The sequence below is a fragment of the Notamacropus eugenii genome, chromosome 3, assembly GCF_028372415.1.
Source record: "Notamacropus eugenii isolate mMacEug1 chromosome 3, mMacEug1.pri_v2, whole genome shotgun sequence".
In the NCBI taxonomy this organism is placed as follows: Eukaryota; Metazoa; Chordata; class Mammalia; order Diprotodontia; family Macropodidae; genus Notamacropus; species Notamacropus eugenii.
The window spans coordinates 226096964-226121099 of NC_092874.1; the positions used below are offsets into that span (position 1 = coordinate 226096964).

At 44.6% G+C, this 24136-nt stretch overlaps 3 protein-coding genes and 1 long non-coding RNA gene across 5 annotated transcripts in view; 2 read left to right on the forward strand and 2 right to left on the reverse strand.

The window, feature by feature from the left end:
- Nucleotides 1–148, reverse strand: part of CSAD (cysteine sulfinic acid decarboxylase) — a 40448-nt gene extending 40300 nt beyond the window's left edge. The window contains exon 1 of the mRNA XM_072654797.1: nt 17–148. The gene's annotated coding sequence lies outside the window, so the exon portion shown is untranslated. The remainder of the gene's footprint in view (nt 1–16) is intronic.
- On the forward strand, nt 1–20342 carry ZNF740 (zinc finger protein 740). Of its 2 annotated transcripts, XM_072654804.1 has the most exons (7): nt 1–123; nt 2739–3081; nt 14381–14530; nt 14942–15028; nt 15862–15985; nt 16345–16463; nt 17126–20342. In XM_072654804.1, the coding sequence occupies exons 2-7, from the start codon at nt 3073–3075 to the stop codon at nt 17213–17215; spliced, it is 579 nt and encodes a 192-aa protein (XP_072510905.1). In that variant the 5' UTR covers nt 1–123; nt 2739–3072; the 3' UTR covers nt 17216–20342. The 2 variants fall into 2 exon arrangements, with proteins under 2 accessions (XP_072510905.1, XP_072510906.1); XM_072654805.1 differs by lacking the exons at nt 1–123; nt 2739–3081 and adding an exon at nt 14106–14196 and having other exon boundaries at nt 17126–17343.
- The window catches only part of ITGB7 (integrin subunit beta 7), a 27790-nt gene continuing 23878 nt past the window's right edge, over nt 20225–24136 (reverse strand). The window contains exons 11-15 of the mRNA XM_072654792.1: nt 22724–22947; nt 22322–22538; nt 21898–22106; nt 21491–21651; nt 20225–21077 (exon numbers count right to left, since the gene is read on the reverse strand). Of these exons, the coding sequence (XP_072510893.1) occupies nt 20997–21077; nt 21491–21651; nt 21898–22106; nt 22322–22538; nt 22724–22947 (892 nt within the window). The 3' untranslated portion in view covers nt 20225–20996. The remainder of the gene's footprint in view (nt 21078–21490; nt 21652–21897; nt 22107–22321; nt 22539–22723; nt 22948–24136) is intronic.
- On the forward strand, nt 23164–23979 carry LOC140534137 (uncharacterized). The gene is made up of 2 exons (XR_011977176.1): nt 23164–23249; nt 23851–23979. It is a non-coding gene; the product is annotated as an uncharacterized lncRNA (long non-coding RNA).

Genomic DNA, 24136 nt, shown 5'->3' on the forward strand with positions numbered 1-24136 from the left:
GTGTTTGTAAACTTGCCTCGGTCCCTGCGGGGGCAACGGCAGCGGCGGGGCTGGCACCGGAGAGTGAGCACTGGGGAAGGGGTTCTCCCGTACGGGAACACTGCTGGAGGCTGCGCCCGGCAGGTAAGAGCTCGTCCTGGAGAGCAAACCGCAGCTCAGGCAGACGACTGCGCCTCAGGCCCCTTCGTAGGCCGCGGGGGAGAAGCGCGGGCGCGTGCGGAGCAGGCGGGGGAGGAGGAGGAGGAGGAGCAGCAGGAGCAGCCGCGGACGGCTACGCGCGCGCGCACTCCTGTCTCTCTTTCTCCCCACCCCCTCCCGACACCCTACACCCCCGGCTCGGGGCCCAGCCAATCCTGCCGGAGCGCGCGCGTGCGCGCGGCCTCGTCTCCGGGCGAGAGGGCGGGGGGCAAGGGGGAGCCTCGGGCACGAGCACGCAGCTCGGCCGCTCTGCTCCCTCCGCGCTCGGCGCTCTTGCTGCTCCACAGGCCGCCCCCCTGCCCGGGGAGCTCTGGAGGCCCGCTGCGCCTCCGGATTCCCCAGGTGGGGTCCGGCCCGGTAGCTTGCGCCCACGTGGGACCCAGCCCGCGGGCCGCGTCCCTCTTCCGCCTGACCGCTTGACTACCGGCGCTTCCCTGAAACTTTTCTCGGGCGCAGCGACCGCTGCCAGGGGTCCCTCCAAAGGCCCCAGGGTCTATTCGCTCCCCCTCTCTCCACCTCCTCCCCGCCACTGTGTGCGAGACGCCGGAACCGTGCACCCCCTCCCCGGGGGACCGGCCTCCCCAGCCTGGAGGGCGTTGTTCGTGGTTTCTGCTGCCCAGCCGCCCTCCTGCCCCGGGGAGAAGGGCAGAGGGATGAGCCCCTGCAGCCTTGCACGTCCTTAGCTAGCTGCGGGAGCTGGGGCAGGTCCCTTACTCTGGGCATCTGTCAGATCTAAAGGAGGGAATTCCTTGTGTCCCGGGCCTCCGACAAGGAATTTTCAAACTGGAGTACGGGGTAATAGATACAGTGCGGAGTAGAGGAAGGAGCACGATTGCCCCCCCCTTTGCCAAATTCTTGAGCCTTTTTCAGCCCTCTTCCTTCTTGCACCGTCTGTAAAATGCCCTGCTTTCTTCCTGGACGCTAGGTTTGGGGGACATTCTCTGCCTGTTGGGTCGGCCCTTTGCTATTTTCTCTGTAGTCTCGACTGACCTCAGAAGCTTCCTTGAGTTCATTTATGTCTATCCCCGTGACTCCCAAACTTACATATCCATCCCTTTCCCACTGCCATCTTGAGTACCATCTGCCTTTTGGACATCTCTAATTGTATAGCCTATAGATTTCTCAAACTCATAGGAAATTGGGAAAATCATTTAATCACCCTAGACCTGTTTGTTTTTTTCATCTGTAAAGTGAGGAGCTGGGCAAGATGGCCTTTGAGGTCCTTTTCATCTATGTCCAGAATAGATTTCATTTATTGTCTCCTCTCCCTGACAATCAGACCCTCTTCTTAACTGCCCAATTTCAGTCACCCAAGTTAATGACTTGAGTCCTTTCCAATTAGTGGCCGAGTCTTGTGAATTCTACCTCGATTGCATTTCTTACATCTAACCCTGTCTCCTCGCTATTATGGCCACCACCCTAGTTCAGACCCGTATCACCTTGAACTGCTGCAATAGCCTCCTCCTGATTGGGCTCTGGTGCCTCTCATCTCCAAACCTTCCTTTAAATTGCTGTCAAAGTGAGGCCCTAAACATAGGTTTGACCCTAACCCATCCTTGCTCCAGTATGGGAGTTCATAATCTTTTTTTGTGTTATGGACCCCTTTTGGCGAAGCCCATGGATTCCTCAGGATAATGTTGAATGCATAAAATAAAATGGAATATTACAAAGGAAACCAACTGTATTGAAATGAAGATGTAATTCTTTTCCATCTAAGTGCACAGACCCCTCCTGACCCCTTTACATTCATCCCAGGTCAAGAAATCCTACTCCCCTGGCTCCCTGTTGCTTCCAGGATAAAAGGTAGACACCCCTCTGTCTGGCAGTTAAAGCCCTTTCCAGCCTGATTCCAGACTACCTACCTCTTCAGACTTGTCTATACCTTACTCCTCTCTCTGCACTCTCTAGGCAGGCCAGACTGGCCTGTTTGCTGTTCCTTACACATAACATCCATTTCCTGTCTTTGCCCTTGCATAGAGTATCCCTCAGGCCTGGAATTTTCTCCTTGTTCATCTCCATTCCTTTGTAAAACTTAGTAGATTCCTTCAAAACTCAGCTCACACTCTGCCTCCTACAGGAAGCCTTTCATAAATACCTCCATCAGCTGTGCATAGACTTCCCCTAAAAAATTACTTTCTATCTACTTATGTTATTTCCCATGATTGTCACTGCTCCTTGAGGGCAGAATCTTTATGTCTATATTTCTAGCACCCAAAACAATGCCTAACACATGTCAAGGGCTTTAGTAAATGTTTGTGAACTGCTTTGCTGGGGAGTTAAATTTTGATTCCTAATTATAACTAATTGTTTCTTGGACAGAGAATCTCTCCGGGCCTCAGTGTCCTGATCTATAAAATGAGGAAGTTGGATTAGATGATTTCTAACATCCCTTTCAGCTCTAATGATCTATGTATGCCCAACTTAACATGATTCCTCTGTGTGAGCTTTCGTAGAAACAACTCATAAAATAATTCAATCCCATAATACCATTGTCCATTTCTCAGCAGCTGGATCTCTGTAACCCTCGTCTCACTTTCTAGTTTCAGGTTTCTGAGACAGATTCAAAGCTACCTCCAGAGACTTGAGCTGGACACTGAAGACGGCAGGTTTTCATTCTATTCTGAGAACAGACAGGAACCCGTCAGAAAACGGCGACTGAGGTTAAAGAGCCCAGTTGTTGGGACATCATCTTCCTTTTGGAGGGTGCTGAGTTCCAGCAGCAGCCCAAGGCCTCTCAGTATGGCAGCAAGGGCATACAGAGGACATGGAATGAGGAGACCACAGTGAAATGTTGATAGTTCCCTCTGAATACATACTAACCAAAGGAGTAAGAAACTCTTGTACTGTTGGATCAAGTAAAGTGGAGTGGGCAACATGGCTCAGGTAAGGCAGTCAAGAGTGCTCTTAAATCTGTGCCACATCAGACTGTAGATTTTGTGCTGTGGTGGCAGTCATCCTATGTGGATGAGCCAAGTGCTGTGCTGGGCAGAGGTAGAGAAATATTTCCCTGCCAGAACTATACTTTGGACTGGTAAAATATCTAAAGTTTCTCCTGAAGACTGTCCAGCTCTCTGCAGCCTCAGTAATGAGGTTGTAGTACCTTGGAGGATGGGGATGGGAAGGGTGAGGAAGGGGGTACCTTTTTAAAGTGAAAACTTTTTTTAAACAGTGGACTTTGCCAAGTTTTTTCTGCCATACAAACAAAAATTTGCCATGGACTTGTGGCTAGAAGTTGGGAAATGCTGGCCTAGAGAAAGGAAGAGAGGCAATCTATAGTCTTTACTTTCAGTGAGCTCCTAGTCAAACAGAGCAAATAAGGTATATGCCCCAGGCATAGATGTAATGCTTAGAAAGCAATGCATAGGTAAGTGCAGATAAAGTACAAATTGAGTACTTACCTGCTAAGGGAATTATGGTGGGTGAAGAGAAAAAACACCAGAGTTGGAGAAGAGAATTTTATATTCTTCCTCAGACACTAACTCACCATGTGAGCTTTGGTAAGATCTTTAAGCCTCAGTTTCTTCATCTGTAAAATGGGAATAGCAGTGACTCATACCTGTAGTATCTGTCTCATGCGATTGTTGTGAAGCTAAAATGAGATGAACATGTAAAAGATTTAGGTAACTGTCAACCCTTGTTATTGTTGGGAATAGTCTAATAACATTAATAAGGGGATAATTCCAGGAAGGGAGAATAGTTTTAAACAGGGTTTTGAAGGGTCAAGGTAACCTTAGGAAAGGATATGCTCTCAACTAACTCTGACTTTCCCATTCAACCTACTCTACTTGCCAGGCTATATGCAGGGGGGACAGGGATGTGTGTACTTCAGCCCTCAAAGAAAAGCCTGTCTCTGCCCATACTAGGTAAAAATTATCTTTACTTTCAAGCCATATGGATTTCCATTTACAACAAAAAGGACTGCGGCAATTTTAGTATCTCTTTAGCTCATCCCCTTTGGTGGAGCAAAAGAATCCTTAAGATTGTCCAGACTCTAGTTTCTTCTGTAGCTTCTTTTTTAGGTCTTTGCTCATCATGTACCTTACTTAGTCACTAGTAAGTACCCCTGCTAGCCTGGGAGCGTGTTTCTGATAAGTCATTTGGCCACAGACCACCAAGGTCTCTTCTCTCTCTGAATCTCTCTTAGGTGTTCACATCTCTGCAGCCACAGTTTGCCCTGAAAGGCATGTGATGTATGGGGTATGATAATATGTTGATGAAGTTGCTAAAAGCGCACATTCAGGGAGAAGAAAATTGTTTACAATGCTGAATCTTTCTAGCGTTTGCTTCACTACTCTTATTGCTTATGCAGTGTCTAGGAAAACAGCAGCTTGTCCTTAATATGACCACTGGCATTCAGAAGCCACAGTTGAATTTAATGCTTCCTTCTTTCTTGGGCTAAACCTGACTTGGTGTTTTCAAAGCCATTCTCGGGGAGGGGGGGCGGTGTTTGAATTGGGGTTAAGTGACTTGCTCAGGATCACACAATGAGCAAGTGTCTGAGGCCTGATTTTAATCAGGTACTCCTGATTCCAGGGCTGGTACTCTCTCCACTGAAATGCCCACAAAGTCACTCTCTTAATCCCCCAGCTCCAAACTTTATTGTGCCCATTGTTGGTTTTTAGGGGCAAATCTCAAGGCACTTTTGTCTTTGCTTCCAGCGACTTCTCTTCTAATTATCCCTTGCCCCTAAAGTAATTTGGGCAGCGAGCTGGTACAGTGAATAGAGCACTGACCTTGGAATCGAGGAGACTCATATTCATGATTCAAATGCAGCCTCAGGCACTTAATAGCTGTGTGAGCCTGGGCAATCACTTAATCCTGTTCGCCTCAGTTTCCTCATCTATAAATTGAGCTGGAGAAGGAAATAGCAAACCCCTCTTTGCCAAGAAAACCCCAAATGGGGTTCCAGAGTAGGACACAGCTGACATGACTGAACAACAACAAAAACCTAAACCAATCACCAGATCCAAGTAAGGACCCAATATGTAATTCTCTTTTTATGGTTTCTCTGCCCCCTAAAATTCAGTGTGTTCCCTGTAAAGATCTGTGTTCATGTATTGTCCACTTTGAGTGAAGCCATTCTTAGTAGGTTTCCCTCTACAAACTTTGGTCAGAGCTGACTTGATCTTGGGCTGAACTTGGAGTCAGCAGGACTGAGGTTCAAAGCATTCCTCTGACACAGACAGGGTGGGCACATGTGAATCGTGACCTGTTTCTAAACCTTAGTGTGCTCAGTCATAAAAGGGGGTATTGTGAGGATCCATTGAGTTACTCTGTGCCAAACTCTAAAGTGCTATCTGAAAATTGTCTATTTTTTTGTCATTAACAAATGAGAAACAATGGATGAAGAGAATCTTAGTCACAAGTTAGCAGTATATTTCAATAATCTTATAGTTATGTCCATAACAATGTCAAAATTGCATGAAAATAAAAATGCAGTAGTAATCAGAACAAGGTAACATGTAGGCAGGAATGGAGATGTTATAATTCATTTTCTTATTCTCCTGTCAAATACCTTTTATTTACATACTCTGGCAAACCAAATCTCACATGAAACTGGACATTGGGCATAAGCAATTTCAACAGTCACAGACACCAAGGACAGAAATCAAAATCGTAACCAAGAAGCATAAGATGGAAATGAAAATGATAATAAAGTGGTAACAAATACTTCCTTACTGTTATTCAGAAGTTGGTATGTTCTCCATAATGATTCCTGAATCTCTGAGAAACAGCTTAGAAAATCTTTTCCAACCTATGGATAATTCTCTAGATCAGAGATCTGAGAATTCTGTGTGTGTGTGTGTGTGTGTGTGTGTGTGTGTGTGTGTGTGTGTGTATGTGTGTGTTTCAATTTAGATAATTATCTTTTAATATTCATTGTTTTCTTCGTAATCCTATACATTTTATTTTATGCATTTAAAAATATTATTCTGAGAAGGGGTCTATAGATTTCACCAGACTACCAGAAGGGTTCATGCCACAAAAAAAAGTTAAGAATTCTAGATAAACCTATTATAGATACCCAGAGTACTATCAGACTTCATGTTCATCCACTGTAGCCACAGCCCAATAATTTTCAGCTCGAATGATATAATTAAACTTAGAGTAGTTGCTTAATAAATACTTGTTGATCAGTTGGTTGTCCTTAAGCATATTTGCGTTCTGTGTGTCTGCATTATTCACACAGATGAAATATAGCATACTTTTTCCCATAATAGAACCACATTGTGGCTTCCTTAAATCTACCAGTGAGCATAGCATTAGATTCCTTTTTAAGCACCTACATGAATTAGGTTCCATTTCCCACCAAAAATGTTCCCATGGTAACAATAGTCTTATATGCCACTGGTGATGAGAATAAAAACTCACATTTACCTGGCATACAGCACTTCCTAATAATACTTGGTTAACTAGGCAGTATAGGAAATCTTAGCCTTTTATAAATAAGAAAGCTGAGGCTCACTGATTCACTGAGGCTACAGTTAATCGATGTCAACAGGACTTAAATTCAGGTCTCACCTGACTGTCCAGCACTCTTTCTGCTTCAGTCTAGATATTTTCATTCTAAAACAGGCAAACCAAATAGAATCCTAAATATTAAATAGTTGAATTAAAATCTTATAACTACCCACTTTTATATTCAGTTATACTTTCAAGTTATCCAAGTTCATACATCACAGAATTGAATCTGTATAGAATTCCATTTAAATTAAAATGTAAAATGTAGTTAAAGATGAAACACATAATGGCATTTGCCAAACTATATTCCAATAGTTGAGATGCCCGAGAGTCTCCTATAAAGAGAAACCCTTCATACAGACAAACACTTGTCATCATTACATCAAATACAGGTCATTTTCATATAGCTTTCACCACAGTAGACTTAGGCAGTTCAAATTTTACAGTCCAAAAATCAGTTCACTACTAGCCAAAGCCAGAGAAGTCATTCTTAATTCCAAGACATAGTCAGTCTTCTTTTTCATTCTAACTCTAGACTGCTAGAATTTCTTGAAGAGCTCCTTCTTCCCTCCCTCCCCCCCATTTTTTTTCCTCTTATAAAGATTTAGAAAAGTCTGAAACAATTTCTAACCCCTTAAATTCACTCCCTTCCCAAATTTTTTTTTTAAGGGTATATCAGCATACAGAAGTTTAAGTGGTGTGCTCATATGTACACACATATACTTGTACACATAGACACACAAGCAAATTTAACATTGAACAATAAAAACTTTCAAAGTAAATGAGTCAATGCACCTCCTTCCCATGTTTGCACCTATAGGGAACTTCAGGGTTTGGCAACATTGTATACTGTCAGATTAAATCTGCCTTGGTTAGTTTTGGTGAATTACATTTTCTTCCCCCAACCAAACCCCCCCCCCTTTTTTTTATCACTGAGGGATGGTATTCTGGCTATGGGAGGAGGAAGGGATGTTTTTGGTAATAAAGGCAATAACAAAAACAAAAGATAGCAATAATTTTTAAATTATGTGATAGAAATAGGATAGGGTTAGGGAATGGATACCTTGATTTCATTGGTATAAGGAGCTCCCTGATGAGGAAAACCATCTACCAATACAGGCTCACACATTCCCTGCAACTTGCCATCTTAGAGAGTTGCCTGGAGTGCTGAGAAAGGTTAATGCACTTGATCAGGATCACAGAGACAGGACTTGAACCCCAATTGTTCTGCTTTCAGGCCCAATTCTCCATTACACTGTGTTGCTTCTTATGATTGAAATAACAAAAAGAAGTCTTTTTTTTTTAATGGTGGGGGAGCTAGTAAATGAATAAAAAAGGAATGGGGGGGGGAAATTTTTCTGAGGGACTAAGTCCATTAGAAAAATATAAACAAATTGATGCTCCAACCTGATGAATTTAGCCAACTTTTCCAAATCCTCTTAAGTTCCCTGGTACATGTGAAAAATAGAAGTCATATCATTAGGAAAGCCCTTTTAAGGGACTCATATATAAGGTTCCAATTTCCATTTTAACTTCCAGGTAGTTTACAGAGGAACCCCAGTTGTCATAATTCCCCACCCCCACCCCAAGAGCCTAATCATTCTAATTATGTCTCCCTTCTAATCAGGCAACAAACTTTTGTTCAGACCCTTCACTAAGCATTGGGAAAATACAAAGGATGGTTAAAACAGTCTTTCCCCTAAAGGAGTGTACAAGTATATGCTATATACTATAAAGACACCAAATACCATTGCCCCCTTTCCTCCTGACCCCTGCACCCTAGCTAGCCCATAAAATGCACACTTAGTCATAGACCATCCTTGCTGACAAGACATGATGGCTACTGCAGCTTTGCACAGATCAAACCTAAAGTAAGACTTCTGTACAGCTACAAGAGGACTCTCATTTTTCAGCCTCTTAGGGACAAGAGTGTTATTAAATTGACAACGTATCTTCCAAAGTGCCCAACATCGCTAATAATTTTCCTTGTATTGCTTTAAAATCTTTTCAGCTCTCTTCAAACCTCTTATGGCATCCACTCTCACCACCTGCTCAACACAGGAAAAGTTGAGGCCATTCAAAAGAGCCTCTTCACTCCTCATTTCACATCACTCAGATGTCTCCCCCACTTCTGTATCCTCTCTCATTAAGAGATGACCTTTCTCCTTGCCAGGACAAATACTTGTGCATGCAAGAGGGATCCCGTTCCATCCCATCCTCTCCAGCAGATTGATCTATCATCCCCAGTCTTTCACTATTCTTCGGTCTTTCCTTATCTACTAACTGTGTCTGTGACCTACAAACATTCTTTTGACTCCCCCATTCTTTAAAAACAAACAAAAAACCGAAAACCTTCACTTGAATTCATCCCAGCTAGCTCTCAGCCTATATCTCTCCTTCTCTTCTTGGCTAAACACCTTGAAAAAGCTGTCTACAATCACTCCCTTTACTTGCTCTCCTCTCACTTTCTTGTAAATCTCTAAGTCCTCTACAGTCTGACTTTTGACCTCATCATTCATCTGAAACTGCTCTCTCCAAAGGCAGCTGTGATCTCTTAATTGCCAAGTGTAATGGCTTCTTCTAGATCCTCATCCTTTTTGTTTCATTGAAACATTGTCAGTCCCTTCTGTCGATCTTTCCTTGTTGATTCTTCTCCTACCTGTATGATATCTACTTCTTAATTTCTTTTGCTATTACCTTCTTCCAGGTCACATCCACTAACAATGGATGTTTTCCAAGATTCTTTCCTGAGCCTTTTTCTCTTTTTCTTGTATATATGATTCTCAAACCCCTGTAGGAAAATCCTCTAAAATTATCATCTTAATACCTATTAACAAACCATATAAATATTTACATTTTTTAAAATTTGGTATATTTCAGGGTTCTTTGCTGCATAGTGAGAGAAACATTGCTCTATAGTAACTCACTTGATGATCTCATTAGCTCCCACAGACTGAGTTGTCATTTCCATGTAGATGATCTAGCCCTAACCTCTCTTCTGACCTCCAGTCTTACATCCGTGACAACTGCCTGTTGTGCATCTTGAATTGGATATCCCATAGACATCTCAAACCAGCACCTCCAGAACGGACCTCGTTATCTTCCTCCCAAGCCCTCTTCCCATCCTCCTTGTTACTGTTCCTTCTCTTATTGCAATAATAAATCTTATTGATTACTGTTGCATGCACCACCATCCTGTCAGTCACCCAGCCTTACATCTTTGGTGTCATCATTCACCCCTGACTTGTACCCATTATCCTCCTCCCTACCCCCACTTCACAAGGGCTGTTGAGCTCCAGTCCCTTCTCCCCAGAGCAGCCAAAGGGCAGGTCTGGCCTTATCTCTCCAGACTCCATCAGCTCCATGGCTCCTCTGACCTCTCTTTGCTTTTTAAAGCCCTCACCCATCTGGCACCTTCTGCCTCTCCCTCCTTTAAGGGAGGGATTGTTTTGTCTTTTGTGGTGGGGGGGATTCCCAGCACCAGCACAATGCTGTGGTTGCACATACTGTGTACCTAGTGTTTATTGACTGGCTGCCGATTGACTTTGCTTTCTTTGTTATACTCTTCAACCTAGCCACACTGACCTGCTTGATGTTCTTTAAACATGACACTCCATGTCCTGAATCCTTGCCTTTACACTGGCTCTCCTCCATGCCTGGAATGTACCTCCTTAACTCTGCCTCCTGGTTTTCTTCAAGACTCTGCTCCCATCTCACCTGCAGGAGACATTTGCAGGCCTTTTCTAACTCCACCACCTCTCTCATCCATCTCCCTCTGACTATTCACACAGCCTCTAACTTAGTTCCAGTCCTCAGGACCTCTCACCTGGACTATAGCAGCAGCCTTCCCGGTTGATCTCGCTGCCCCAAGAATCTCTCCATCCACACGTCACTCTGTTACCTCTAGGATAAAACGTTGACTTCTCTCTTGGCCTTTTGAAACCCTTCATAACTGGATCCTGGCTGACCTGTGCAGCATCATTACACATTGCTCCCTAGCATGTGTTGTGTTCCAGCCAAACTGACCTTGCTGCCCCTTACACATGGTACGCCATTTCTCATCTCTGTGCCTTCAAAATGACCATCTTTCCATATGTGGAATGTACTTCCTTATCTCTTTGAATCCCTCGTTACCTGCTTACACCTGTACTGCATGAAACTTCTCTTGGTTCCCCAGCAACACATTCCTCATCTTCAACTATCTTGTATTTTTTTGTTAATATACCATGTGTAGTATACACAGTGTGTAGTCTAACACATATAACATACATACACTCTATCTATTACCTGCAGATATACTGAGTGTGTGTATTTACACACACGTATATACCTCCCCCCCGCCATATAATATGTTGCTCCAGTAGAATACACCCCTTGGAGCTGTTTTATTTCATCATACCCTGTGCCCTCAGAGTAAGCACCTAATAAATGTTTGGTAATTTGTTGGTAGAAAGTGGAAGAAGACCCATTTTGTCATTATACTGAGGTGGAGGCTCTTTAATTCTCTGATGAAACTTTAAAAGCCTTGGAATCCAAGGAGCTTGTAATTTCTTTGCAGTATTGTAGGTCCCAAGTTAGTTCTTGTTACTACCTTTCTATTATGCCTTTGGTCTCCTTACAAGTGGAAAATTGTATATGCATATATATATATATATATATATATATAAATAGGAGGGCTTATAACACCCTTTTCTTACTTCTTTTTGGGGAAAACTGCTTGCCCCAGGCTTAATGAGCATTACTACAACGTCTGAGTTTTTTCCTTAATTACCTCTACCCAGGTGCCTTCCTCTTTCTGTGTTGCCTTAGAATACTCTTAGTTCCACGTCTGTGTCTTACACTACATATCCCATTTATTAAGTTTCCCCTACTAGGATCACTTTGAGGGTTCACACAGCTTTCAGTCTTCAAAATAGGAATAACTACAGTGTCCCAATGAGCCATTTATTTTAGCTAGATGACGCAATGGGTAGAGCACTGAACTTACTTGAAGTCAAGAAAACCTGAATTCAAATCCAGTCATAGAAATTGGCTTTGTGATCCTGGGCAAATCACTTGACCTATCTCTGCCTGACTTGATTTCTTTTTCTATAAAATTGGGATGATGATAATAGCATCTATCTCTCAGGGTGGTTGTGAGGATAAAATGAGATAATATTTGTAAAGCACTTTGCAAACCTGAAAGTGCTGTGTAAATATTAGCTATTATTATTGGCTAGTGGACTATTAGATGGACTTAACCAATCCATTTTGGAGACTGGAGTGGAAGACAAGGGGTAGAAACTTGCTTTAGCACCACTTTATAGCTAAGAGACCATGTGACTTTTAGTCCCCTAATTTGAGGAGTAAAATTATATCTGTATGTCTACATTTATGAATCATATTTGGTCAAATACAATTATCATATAGTCAGCTTTCAAATCCCCACTTTGTAATTGTTCTAGCCTTGGAGAGCTCTCTATTTAAAGGGAAAAATGAGATGGTTGTCCAGAAGAAGCACATGCACACAGATATACACACACACATACATACATATAGAATCTATAGCTCCAATAAAGTCCCCTCCAGAATCTCATTTTGGTTTGGATATAATGTCACCCTCTGTTCTTGAAGGCTGAGCTAGGTACAAACTCTAGTGGGTTGTACTAAATGGAAAAGGCTTCACGTAGAGGTGTGGTGATGAATTATAGATGATGTATGTGTTATCTCAGTTCAGAGGAGCTCATCACCAGGCTGCAAGGTGATGGAAGATTTTTGGCCATACCAACTCTGAAAAATCATCTTAAGTTAGGAATTGAAATACATCAGTAGAAAAAGTATTCATCCCACCAAGATGACCCAGATCCTTGATGCATACCGAATTTGAAGAAATGGGAAAAAGATCAGTTGGAATCAGTTACTGCTTAGCAAAAAGAAGTCTCTCTAGTAAAGAAATTAGTAATATAGACTGGACAGATCAGGGAAATGCCTTGGGTGCTGAGAGATAATATTAAAATCTGAATAATTGAAATAGATGATGATTTCCTCTAAATAGTGCAATATTAAAGATAGGACAAATCTGTCAGTGGAGATGACACAGTGGATAGAATGCTGGGCTTGAAGTCAGGAAGACCTGACCTAGATTCATACACTTATTAGCTATGTGACCCCTGGGCAAGTCACTTCACCTCTGTTTGCCTCAGTTTCCTCAACTGCAAAATGGAGATGGACAGCCCCTACTTCCCAGAATTATGGTACAGATCAAATGAGGCTCTTAGCACAGCACCAGGCATATAAAAGGTGCCCTAGAAATACTTTTTCTCCTTCCTCACTGATACTCTCATAGTAGATAATAAATACTTGTTGTTGAATTCAGAATGAATATAGTCACAAATCATTAAAAGAGACCTTTGGAGATTGTCTATTCTAACCTCATCATTGAACAGACAGGTTTGGATACACATAAGTAACTCGGTCAAAGTTTGTCCTCTTCCTTGGGTCAGAGTGAAAAAGTCGAAACAAGAGCACAGAACTTGGGGTGAGGAGACCATAAGAAAGTGATTTAACCCCCCAGAGCCTCACTGTCTTCACGTGATAGATGGGAGGGAGGATATCTGCACTGTCAGTTTCACAGTTTGGTGAGGAAAGAACTTTGTGAACCTTAATATACTCTGGAATAAAGCAGTTCTAAATTATTGCTGATCTGAGGGTTCTCAGAATCTGAGGTCTTTTCTGAGGGTGATAGGAAGACTTTCCTGGGGCAGAATTTTCATCCCCTACTTTCTCTTCCCCCATAATCCTTTCCCCTTCCATTTCAGCTGAAATCTGAACCTTGGCCCTACTCACCACATCTTTGAGACTGGAGATGACTCAAGGGCTGAGCAAGATCTCTCAAGACTACTCTGAATAGGGTTAAACTCTGGTTCAGGGCAAGCCCATGACTCAATTGAAACCAAACTAACCAAGAATACGGAGTATTGTCAAATAACAAATCACTGCTCAGGGTTCTATATGCCCAACCTCCGTTATTCTCCTTAGTTTCGTATGTAATAATAATAATAGCTATTTATTATTATAATAATAGCTAACATTTATATAGCTCTTGCTAGTGCCAGGCATTATGCTTAGCACTTTACAATTATTTCATTTGATCCTCACAGCAATGGGAGCTGGGTCCCATTATTATCATGCACATTTTACAGATGAGCAAAGTGAGGCAAATAGAGATTAAGTGACTTGCCCGGAGTCAACACAGCTAGTAAATATCTGGACTCTTTCTGACTCTAGGTCCAGAACTCTATCCACTTTGACATCTAGCTGTCCCTTTTATTTTAAGTAAAAGACCAATTTTCAAAGCAAACAACATGAAAAAGCATATCAGAGTAAAATAATGACTGGTTCCTGGTAGGATCAGTCAAGATCAATCAATAAGAGCTCCTTATGTGCCAGGATAGTCAAAATGGACTTCCTAGAGAAGGGAATGTCAAGTAAGGATTAGAAGAAGCTGAGGAATTATATCTTGAAGAAAAACAGAAGCCATCTCAGGCAGGAAGAATGGTAAGCTTTATAGCTGTGCTTCAAGGGAAGCAAAGATAGTGTTTGGTGTTGTTGGGGAAGAGAAAGGCCATTCTGGAACAGAGGTTGGCTTGCGCAGAGCAGGGGACCAGTTGTGTGGGTGAGGGAGCATCACCAAGATTAGTTGAACCTGTCAAGTCATCTGACCTCTCTTCTCCCAATCTAGGCGAGTCTCCTAGCCTGTGAGGGCCTTGCAGGTGTGAGTTTGGTCCCCACGGCAGCCAGCAAGAAGATGATGCTGAGCCAGATTGCCAGCAAACAGGCAGAGAACGGGGAGCGAACGGGCAACCCAGAGGTGCTGAGGTGCTCAGGCCAGGTACAGCACTGCGAGTTGAGCAACCTGGTTTTCCGTAGAAAACTCTGGGCTTTTTGTTCAGCCAGATAGGGAGATGTCCCTTCCTTTTCTCGGCGCCACCAGTTCCCATTGATCATGTTGGGGTGGGGTAAATGGGCATTTTTTTACATCTGAGGGAGGGTCTTTTCCCTACCTCTAATCTTTGGATGCTGCAGCCTAAGAAGCTGTGAGAAAATAAGAACAGAGGTTACCATGAAGCCCCACTCTCTGATCATTGGGAGAGGGCAGAGGGAGGAGTCCATCACCTATGACTCATTTCGGGGCTAATCATGTGTCTGACAGTAGTGAGAACCTCTTTTCTTATCCTGTCTCTGCCAGTTTTTATCTCTGTGGAGTAGACAGAAGCTTTAAATATGATCTTGTGTTTAAAAGGGTCACCGCAAAGATGGAGAAAAGTCCCGAAACCGAAAAGATGACAGCGCCACAGCTGAAGCTCCTCCACCGAAAAAAGTTAAAAAGGCAGGTAATGGGGAGGGCATGGTTGGGGCTGAGGGATACCCTTCACCCTCTGCTTTGCTAGGATCATTGCCCTGAAGTCTAGTGAGAAGGCAAGGTGAGACTTCAAGGCCCCACACTGCCAGGTACTGCTGGACTTGGGCCAAGGCACTTCACCTCTCTGAGTCCTAATTTCCTCTTATGTAAAATGGGGGTCATTGAGTACAGGGAGCATAGCAGAGGCAAAAGAACACTGGACTTGTAGTCAGAGGTCTAGCTCCTTTAGCATTATGTGTAGGGTAAGTCTTGGGAGCTCTCTGGGCTAGTTTCCTAATTGGTAAAATGGAGACGATGATGCTTTTAATCACAGAAGAGTTGCTAGTCTGCGTAGGTGATTGTACACCAGAGAGTTCCCTTCACCAAGACACCCCCCCAAAAAAATAATAATATACCTCAAGTTGCTGTGAGGATAAGTGTTTCACATTAACCTTAAAACAGAATGTAAATATTATTAAGATTAGCTAGGATAACATAATCAGATGATGAATAGAAAAAGCTTTGTTCAAATTGTTTCTTCAGTTCTACAGATCGCTGTTGTTATCTGGTTTCTGATCTGGATTAATAAGACAGGGAGGAGGAGGTGGGGACATATGGGGTTGAGATCATCTCTCATGTTCAGATTTGCCAAAGTGAACCATTGCACCTTCATCCCCAAGCTTGGGTTGACCTGACCGCAGTAATGGAGATAAAGACCCTCTTTAGTGTAAGCAGAAAGCAATTACTGGAGATGCTAGAGCAGAATAGGGGCAGGCCTCGGGGGCTCTTCTTGAGGTAATGGACCTGGTTGTCATCCCCAGATGGTGGTTGTGGAGCAGAATGGCTCTTTTCAAGTGAAGAGCCAAAAAAACTTTATTTGTGAGCAGTGCTTTGGAGCCTTTAGAAGTAGTTATCACCTCAAGAGGCACATCCTCATCCACACAGGTAAGCCTTCCACCTGTATCAGGAGAGAAAAGAATCCCGGACACATAGGAGGGACGGGAGAGAGAGAGAGAGAGAGAGAGAGAGAGAGAGAGAGAGAGAGAGAGAGAGAGAGAGTGTGTGTGTGTGTGTGTGTGTGTGTGTGTGTGTGTGTGTGTGTGTGTGTGTGTGTGTCTCCAGTGGTCTTTGCAGGGAGTATCTTCCACCCCTCTTGGAATACCCTTCCAAGTGTCACTGACTAGGGCCACAGTAAAGCAGTCAGTGCAGAGGTAAAGGGGGATGTAGATCTCAGGAATGTACCTGGGATAAGGGTCCCTATCATATTGAATTTTCCTGGTTCTTCTTTTCTCTGCCGTGTCCAGGGGAGAAACCATTTGAATGTGATGTATGTGATATGCGATTCATTCAGAAGTACCATCTGGAGCGCCACAAACGTGTGCACAGTGGGGAGAAACCCTATCAGTGTGAACGATGTCAGCAGGTACCACCCCAGTCTCTCCTCACTCACCCTAAGCACATATTCCTCTTTACCACCAATATTCACCAGGGCTTCTTAAACTTTTTCCATTCCAGACCCCTTCAGTGCTTCTTAAACTGCAGTCCCGACCCCATATAGGTTACACTACCCTTCCTCAGGTTGAGGTCAACACAGACCTGCTTGCTATAAGAAGTTAGGCTCCTCAACCCTGATATCTCCCTGTATCCCTCAGCTATGATGGGATCAGCATCACATGGTGACCTAAATGAAGTCTTTAGAATTAGTCTTGTAATGAAAGAGGGCATTAGCGCTGTCCCCTCATACCTAGTCTTGACCAGTGTCAGCACTGAAACAGTGTTTGTTGTAGGACCCATTGTCCTTTTTACTGGGGAGAAGTCAGTGTAACTGCTATGGCCCTCTATGTAGAGCATTGAAGTGATATTATAAGATATAGAGGGCGTTGGACATGTGCTGTCAAGCATTTCCCAGTGTGATGGGAGATTTAGAACCCCACACTCAGCATATAAACAAGTGCAGTATCATCAGAACCCAGAGATGAGGGTACAGGTCAGGTCAAGATGGAATAGTGGAAGGTGAATTGGGCCCAGCTAACTGGTTCTTCGGTTTTCTTCCTAGGAGTTTACTCTCTCTTTTTCTCTTCTCAGAGCTTTTCCCGGACAGATCGTTTGCTCAGACACAAACGGATGTGCCAAGGGTGTCACTCCAAAACCCTTGATGGGCAGTTTTCCCTCTAGGCATGGGGCCCAGGGTGGTGGGAAGGATCAGAAGAGCTTGCTGAAGATGCTGCCCCCTCTGGTTCTGACGGTGCCACCACCTCCCACACTTCCACATGCCTCTTCTTGCTTCTCTTCATGGAGGAGGGGACCAGGAGAGTCAGAGACCTAACCTACATCAGAGGACAGGGCACCAGAGCCACAGCCCTGTACATAAGCTGAGATTTTGGTGGCTGGAGGGGTTTTTCCAGCAATTCCTGGGAGGGTTAACCAATCTCTGAACCCTTGATTAAGCCATGGAAAGGGACTCAAGATACAGGACCAAGACAGAACAGCGGATCACACAGCCATGAACTCCACATGGGAGTGGAAACTGGGAAGAGGTGTGTGTGAATGTGTGTATATGTATATGTATACATAGGCGTATATATGTACATGTATGTGTGTTTGTGTGTGTATACATATATATGCACATGTGTATGTGTGTGTATATATATGCATATATATTGAATCCAAAAGTGATTTCACCAGATGAACTGTGGACATAGGTCACGTGAAGGCATGACAGGGCAAAGCAGGAACTATGGTCCTGATCATCCCCCACAGATGGAGTTCTGGTTGCGTTTTGCCTTCAGCGTTTATATGCCCTGTACCTCACCACCTTCTCTGAGGTGGGTGGGAAGCGGCGATGGCTGGCAGCTGAGCTTACCATGGGCTAGAGAACAAGGTCCCTGGGAGGAAGGGGCAGCTTAACACAAGCAAGAGTGGATAGGTACCTCCTTTCTCCCAGTGGAGTAGTGAGAGTTGTGCCCATATATGTTAAAGCAGTGTGTGTGACACCAATACTGGATGGGGCTGGCTCAAGTGCCTTTTGGAGGAAGCTATGGAAGGAAGCCTGGGGTTCATACCCCCCTCCTTTTTCTTAGGGACCCTAAATCTTGAGGGTGGCTTCCATGTAGCCTAATTTTCTGATTGCCTTCCCCCAATGCCGCTGGAGTTCAAATAAAAGTGGATGGGTTGGAAGTTTTGGGTGCCAAAAAGTGGATCAGCACTGTGCCCTCTTAGGAGTTCAGCTAGCTATGCTGTGTCAAGATTAGACTTGAGTTGGGTCACAACCTGCTGAAGAAGTAAATGAAACTGGAGTCTGCCTTTTATCTCATTCCTGAAGTGGGGAGGGGGCTGTCTTTCCCCTGTACCTACCCACCCAAGTCCTATCACTGTATTGAGATGAAGATGGTTGCTTCCTCATAATGAAAGAATGAGAGAGGGTCTTGAATCCTAATGGCCCTGAATGTGGGAGGGAGCAGGGGGGCTGCTTGTAATGACTAGTGGAGCTAATGTGGACTACATTTCAATCACTGCTCTGATCCCCATGTCCACTTGTTCCATGCCCCAAAGTTTGATTGATTATAAGTGTTTATGTGTGTATGCAACACCTGTGTGGATGTTTCAGAATATAGAGTAATGGCAAATTGAGCCAAGCACCTCCTCTCTCCCAAACCCAAAGGGTTCTTGGGAAACTGAGTAGCATCTCGGTGATTTCAGGGGATTTGTATATTGAGGATTTTGTTATTTAACAAATTGAGGGCTCTGGTGTTTCTGGCTTAAGCTGAGAGCTAGGGATTCTTGAACAATGGCCATTTGGAATGAAATCACTCCTTCCCTTAAGGCAAAAGGTGTAAGGGATCTCTTTGGGAAGTGTGGCAGTGTCTCTATCCCTATCTCCCATCTTAGTCTGGGAAAGTTGAGTCAGTTATCTGTGTCTTGTGAGTAGGGTAGGATAGTAGGAGGTGGGACTAGATGAGAGCAGGGCTGGAAGAGTTTGTAAGTCCTTTAGTCCTTAAACTTGATGAGCAGGGGAATGGTGGCAAACATACCCACTCCCTATAGACAGGCAGTGGGGGCCAGAGAAAGAAGGAAGGAATCCTGCTTGTTCGAAGAAGGAGGACTCAATGAAGTCAGGGATCCTTGGCTTTCAGATTCAGCACTGGCAGCATCTGAGACTGCTAAGTCCTCCCAGTTTGAATTTCACACCCATTTCCCCTGGCCTGAATTCTATGCATTCCTCTTCCCCTGTGCAGTGAATGATCTCTGGGAGGGGGAGTCTTAATGAATGTCAGCCAGCTTCCTGGGTGTCAGGGAGGTGAGCCGGGGTCTAGGAGTTCCTTAAATGTCAACAATGAAGAGTCTTATGAGAAGCAAGGATAGATTTAGAAAGATAAACCACAAACAGCTCTTAAAAACTGGGAAGGCTTCTTCCCACCCCACTCCCTTGCCTTGTAAGGCTAATTTTGGGGGGAGTCAGGGGTTTTTTATGGGGGTGGGGAAAAGAGTGGGAAATCATGTGAATGGGTTATGTGCTGATGTGTTGTAAGTCCCAGCTTTTGCCAGAGCATGCGAGGGAATGAGATGGAGCTAATGAGTGTACAATGAGGGACCAGGCCAGGACAGCTCACAACCATCACTGGCATGGGGGGAAGCCTGTGGCTAATTCTGTTGCAATGGGTGCTAAGACTTTAGAGGAAGGGGTGGGTGGATAGAAGGAGGGGTGCTGCACACCTACCCACCCAGGCCTAGGAGCCTCACCTAATGGGAGAAACCACAGAAGATTGCAAGGACTCCTGGATTGAATCCTCACCACCCCCCTCTGTGCTGCAGATGCCACAGCTGGGAGGAAGGGGAGATGAGCCAGTTCATAGGGGAGTTGCTACATCAATGTAGCATTTACCCAGATTCCTATATCTCCTCCAGCTCCCATCCTTTTTTGTCCACCCCAGCATCTGAGGGTCATAAAGACCCCTTTACCAGCCCACAGCGGCTGTTTAGCTACTGATAACGCCCCTTGGCCTGGTGGCCAGAGGGGAAGTAGTCTCCCTGGCCCCCTGTTCCCAACTCCCTCTTCCCACCATCCTACACAGGCCTTGGAGCTTTTATTTTCATCATCCCCTTCACTCTCACCCTCCCCCCTTTTTTTTAATACACTTATTTTGCTATTGGGGGGCGGGAAGGGAGTAACAGATGGACAAGAAATTTTAAATGGTAGTTTTTATAAGATGTTATAAACTTGTATCTTTTTACCATTCAAAGTGCAGTGTATGTTCCTTTGTGACATATTTAGAATATTTAAATAAAATGGGGGTTTTCTACAGTGTCTGCCTTTCCTGGGAAAGGGTCAGGTTGTCTTTATCACAAGTTGGAGAAGGAAAATTTGGCATCCCCACTTAAGCCCTTTTTTCTTTTTAAACCTTATCATGCCTCCCCTATCTGGATTTAAAGGCAACATAATTTGGTTCATGGTGCTGCCCTGTACTATGGAGGAACAGGGGTAGATGTGGTGGACCTGAGTAGGGGTAGAAAATCTCTGAGGAGGTGCTTTCCAAAGGCCCTGAATATATAAACAACCAGACAAGAAATCTACACTTTGCAGAACCAGGCAGCAACAAAACACCTGCTGTTCAGTTGGGCTATTAACCCTCCAGCAGCATCAACACAATAACTTTAGCCTTGGGTGCAACTCTGTCATGGGGTTAGGAAGTCTCTGGCCCTTGTAGGGTGAGGGGGGGGTTTTTGGCGCCCACTTTTTTCTTCTTTGTTTTTTTTCTTGTAAATGCAACAATTTGTTGGGTAGAAAATTGCCACAGGGATGAGATGGTAGGGAGCTCTTTGACTAGGGTGTCCCTCACAGCTTTGCCCCTGTTAGGAACAAGGGTGAGAAGCAAGCCCTGAGAAGACTCCTGGGTCAAGTTTAAGAAGGGCCTTTTTGCTTGTGTGGAAGGGCAGAATCCAGCCTGTGAGCAGCGGCTCACTGAGGGCTCTCATCATTCTTCTGGAATTGAGGATTGATGGTGGTGGTGATGGCACTCCTATACAGGGGGTTATCATCCTAGGGGAAAATGAGAAGACATGGGATGAGGGTGTCAGAAACTGGTAAGGGAGGCTGATTCTGCCTTCACCTGTCTTTTCCTTAGTCCTCAGGTCCCCTTGAAACAGGCCTCACCTTAGATGCCAACAGAAGACAGATTGGAATGGAGAGGTACAGGACAGCAAGACAAAGAGAAGGCACAAGATTAAGGAACTATGGAATAGGGAACAGAATCATGGAGCCAGCGATAGGGATGCTCTAGGTAAGCAGCCAGAGCTGAGGAATATGGAGCAGGGAACAGGGAAGGTTGGCTGTGAAGGTGTCCTTGCTACTGTAAAGGCCTGTGAGCCACAAACAAAAAGTGATGAGAAAGAGAGGGGCTGAGGGCAGGAAATATGAAAACGATGTTAGGGAGAGTGAGAATGGCTCCTCACCTGGTTCCAGTTGAGTTGCTTCCTTTCCTTTTCAAAGCGATTGTACTCTCTCCGGTCGTATATTTCCACAGTTAGTCGATAGACCAGGACAACCACCAACCCCACTACCACTATGCCCCCTGTACAACCCAGCACAATGGCCTGGGTATGATCTGATCCTCCTGAAAAGTGGAAGGATGGTTACTAAGAGAGCCTGAGGAGCCTAGAACCTCCCTAGGAGGATTGCTTACCCAACCTGTGTCCATGGATACCTCCTTATACCTAGAACCACACTAAGCCTGTTGTGTAATACATCCAAGATTCACCACCCCTTCCCAAAATGTCCGTCCGCCCCCCACCATAGCCTTCTTCACCATGTCCCTGAGTCCCCCTTCTTCGGTCCCCACAGCAGTCCCATCCATACTCACTCTCTCTAGGTCTCACTCTCAGCACAACCCTGCCTTCAGCCTCATTCTCCACCAGAAAGAAAAGCAGCTGGTTGTCCACAGTTCTTTCCTTGCACCAACCATCATCCAGCAGAGGCATCGAGCTCACTGATACGTTGGCATGGGCACAGGCCAAACTGCAGTTGCTGGCCAGTGGCCCTGTCTTGAAGGCCCCACATTCAGCACAGTCCCTGTCCCACCAATGCCAAGAATCACTCACTGACATTCCCCAATAACCCCTGTCCCCAAACCCACCCACTTCAATTCAATACACTTTAATTAAGAGCCTACTCTGTAAAAGTCACCTAATGCAATGCCTTGGGCTTCCCTTTGTATTACTTGGGTCTTAACTCCTTGGAGCTCCCCTTTCCTGGCTTACCCAAACCGTAGCACCCACACTCTTCACCTGTGCTTCTCACACGGTGTCTTGCAGCCTGGGCACTGATCACACAGGGCACCATAGTAACCCTCCAGGCACTGGCACTGGTTACAGTGACATGAGCCATGTCCATTACATAACCCACTCGGGGTGGCACACTTGCTCGTGTCCTTGCTACATTCACAGGCTTGGCCTGTGTGGTTGGCATCACAGTGACAGACTCCACAGTGGCACTGACCAAAGCCTATGGTGAGACAGGAGAAAAAGAAATGGGCAGAAACTAAGACTCCTCTCCCCTTATAGGCAAACATCCTGCGGTGGATATCATCTGACTCCCCTGGGTGCTCATTTGAGCTGTCCTGCTTATCCAGCATCTCCTGAGCACCCTCCCAGAGACAATATTCACCCTCTTAAAACCTTCCCAGGTACCTGCACAGAGGATGCCTTCATGCCGCTCACAGCTGGCATTATCACACTCGCAGAGATCTCCTGAGCTCTGCCCACTGCAGCTGCACCGTCCACACTGGCACTGACCCTTCCCACTGCAAAGGGGCCCTGTCCCATTGGGTGCCCGGCATCCAGACTCCAAATCTGGTGACAACAACTCTGCCTCTGAACATTCACAGAGTCGACCAACATGACCAGGAGCACAACTGTGGGGTGGGAGGACAGGGCAAGAAAAGTGGAGAGAAAAATATTTGATGAAGGGCTTGCACCTCCTCCTCTCTATCCCTTCAACCATGCTCCTCTCCCTTCCAGTCCCTGCTCTTCTCTCCTCTCTGATCAAAGAAGATTGAAAATGAAAGTGGGAGAGGGAGGAAACTGCCCACATGTATCTGCCAGTCCAGACACCAAAAGTATAATTTGGTGAGAGGATGATCAGCAGGACTTCATGGAAATAATATCCAAGAAAAGATCCAGCAATAAAACCTATAGTCTCAGATTTCTGCATAAGGTATGGATAATACTCAAAATGAATTAGATATTAACGTGATAAGTTAAATTCAGTTTTACGGATACCACTGAGCTTTGGTGACGTGGGAATCAGAACTAGAATATGGCTCTAAAGGAGTGTATTTTACTCAACTGAAACAATATATTAAAAGCAGCAGTAGAGTAATTACAAGACACACTCTTGTGAGTGAATCTATGAACTAGAGAGGAGATTTGAGTGAGGATCTGGCAGAAAGATACAGAGAAGCAGTATTGTTGTGTAAGTAAACTAAAGACCAGCTGGCTAGAAGGAGGAAATAGGTGAGGAGTTTGGGGAAAAGGTCATAAGCCTAGCAGAAAGGCATGAGAAAACAGTGATGGGAACCTTTTGGCTATCCAAAGCCTGCTGGAGTGTGCACGCTGTCTCTTTCTCTCTCTTCCTCTGTCTCTGTCTCTGTCTCTGTCTCTCTCTCTCTCTCTGTCTCTCTCTCTCTCTCTCTCTCTCTGTCTCTCTCTCTCTCTCTCTCTCACCCTCTCTCATCCACACACACACACACACACATACACACACACGAAGAATAGCTAATAAATTCTTGACTTAGTTATAATTTAATTCTTTGAAGGTGGAAGAAGTGACAAGGGGAATTGTTCTTTGTGGTCTGGTTTTGATCAATAAGGAGGAACTGATTATTGAATTGGACATCATAAAAACCTTGGGAGGAGATGACCACTACATCTTAAAATTTACGAAAGACATGAAGAAATAAGCTGGGCAAAGCCTGGTGTCTGCTTTTGAATTACAGAAAACATTTCAAAAAGTCAAGATAAAAAATAGGTTGGCTCTCAAGGCTTAAAATTCTAAAGGCTAAAGGAGAAGCTCTCAAGAATAAAATTCTAAAAATTAGAAAA

Coding starts and splice junctions, on each gene's coding strand:
- ZNF740 (XM_072654804.1), top strand. Junction 14,531..14,941: donor TGCTGAGGTGCTCAGGCCAG/GTACAGCACTGC, acceptor TGTGTTTAAAAG/GGTCACCGCAAAGATGGAGA. Junction 15,029..15,861: donor CACCGAAAAAAGTTAAAAAG/GCAGGTAATGGG, acceptor TGTCATCCCCAG/ATGGTGGTTGTGGAGCAGAA.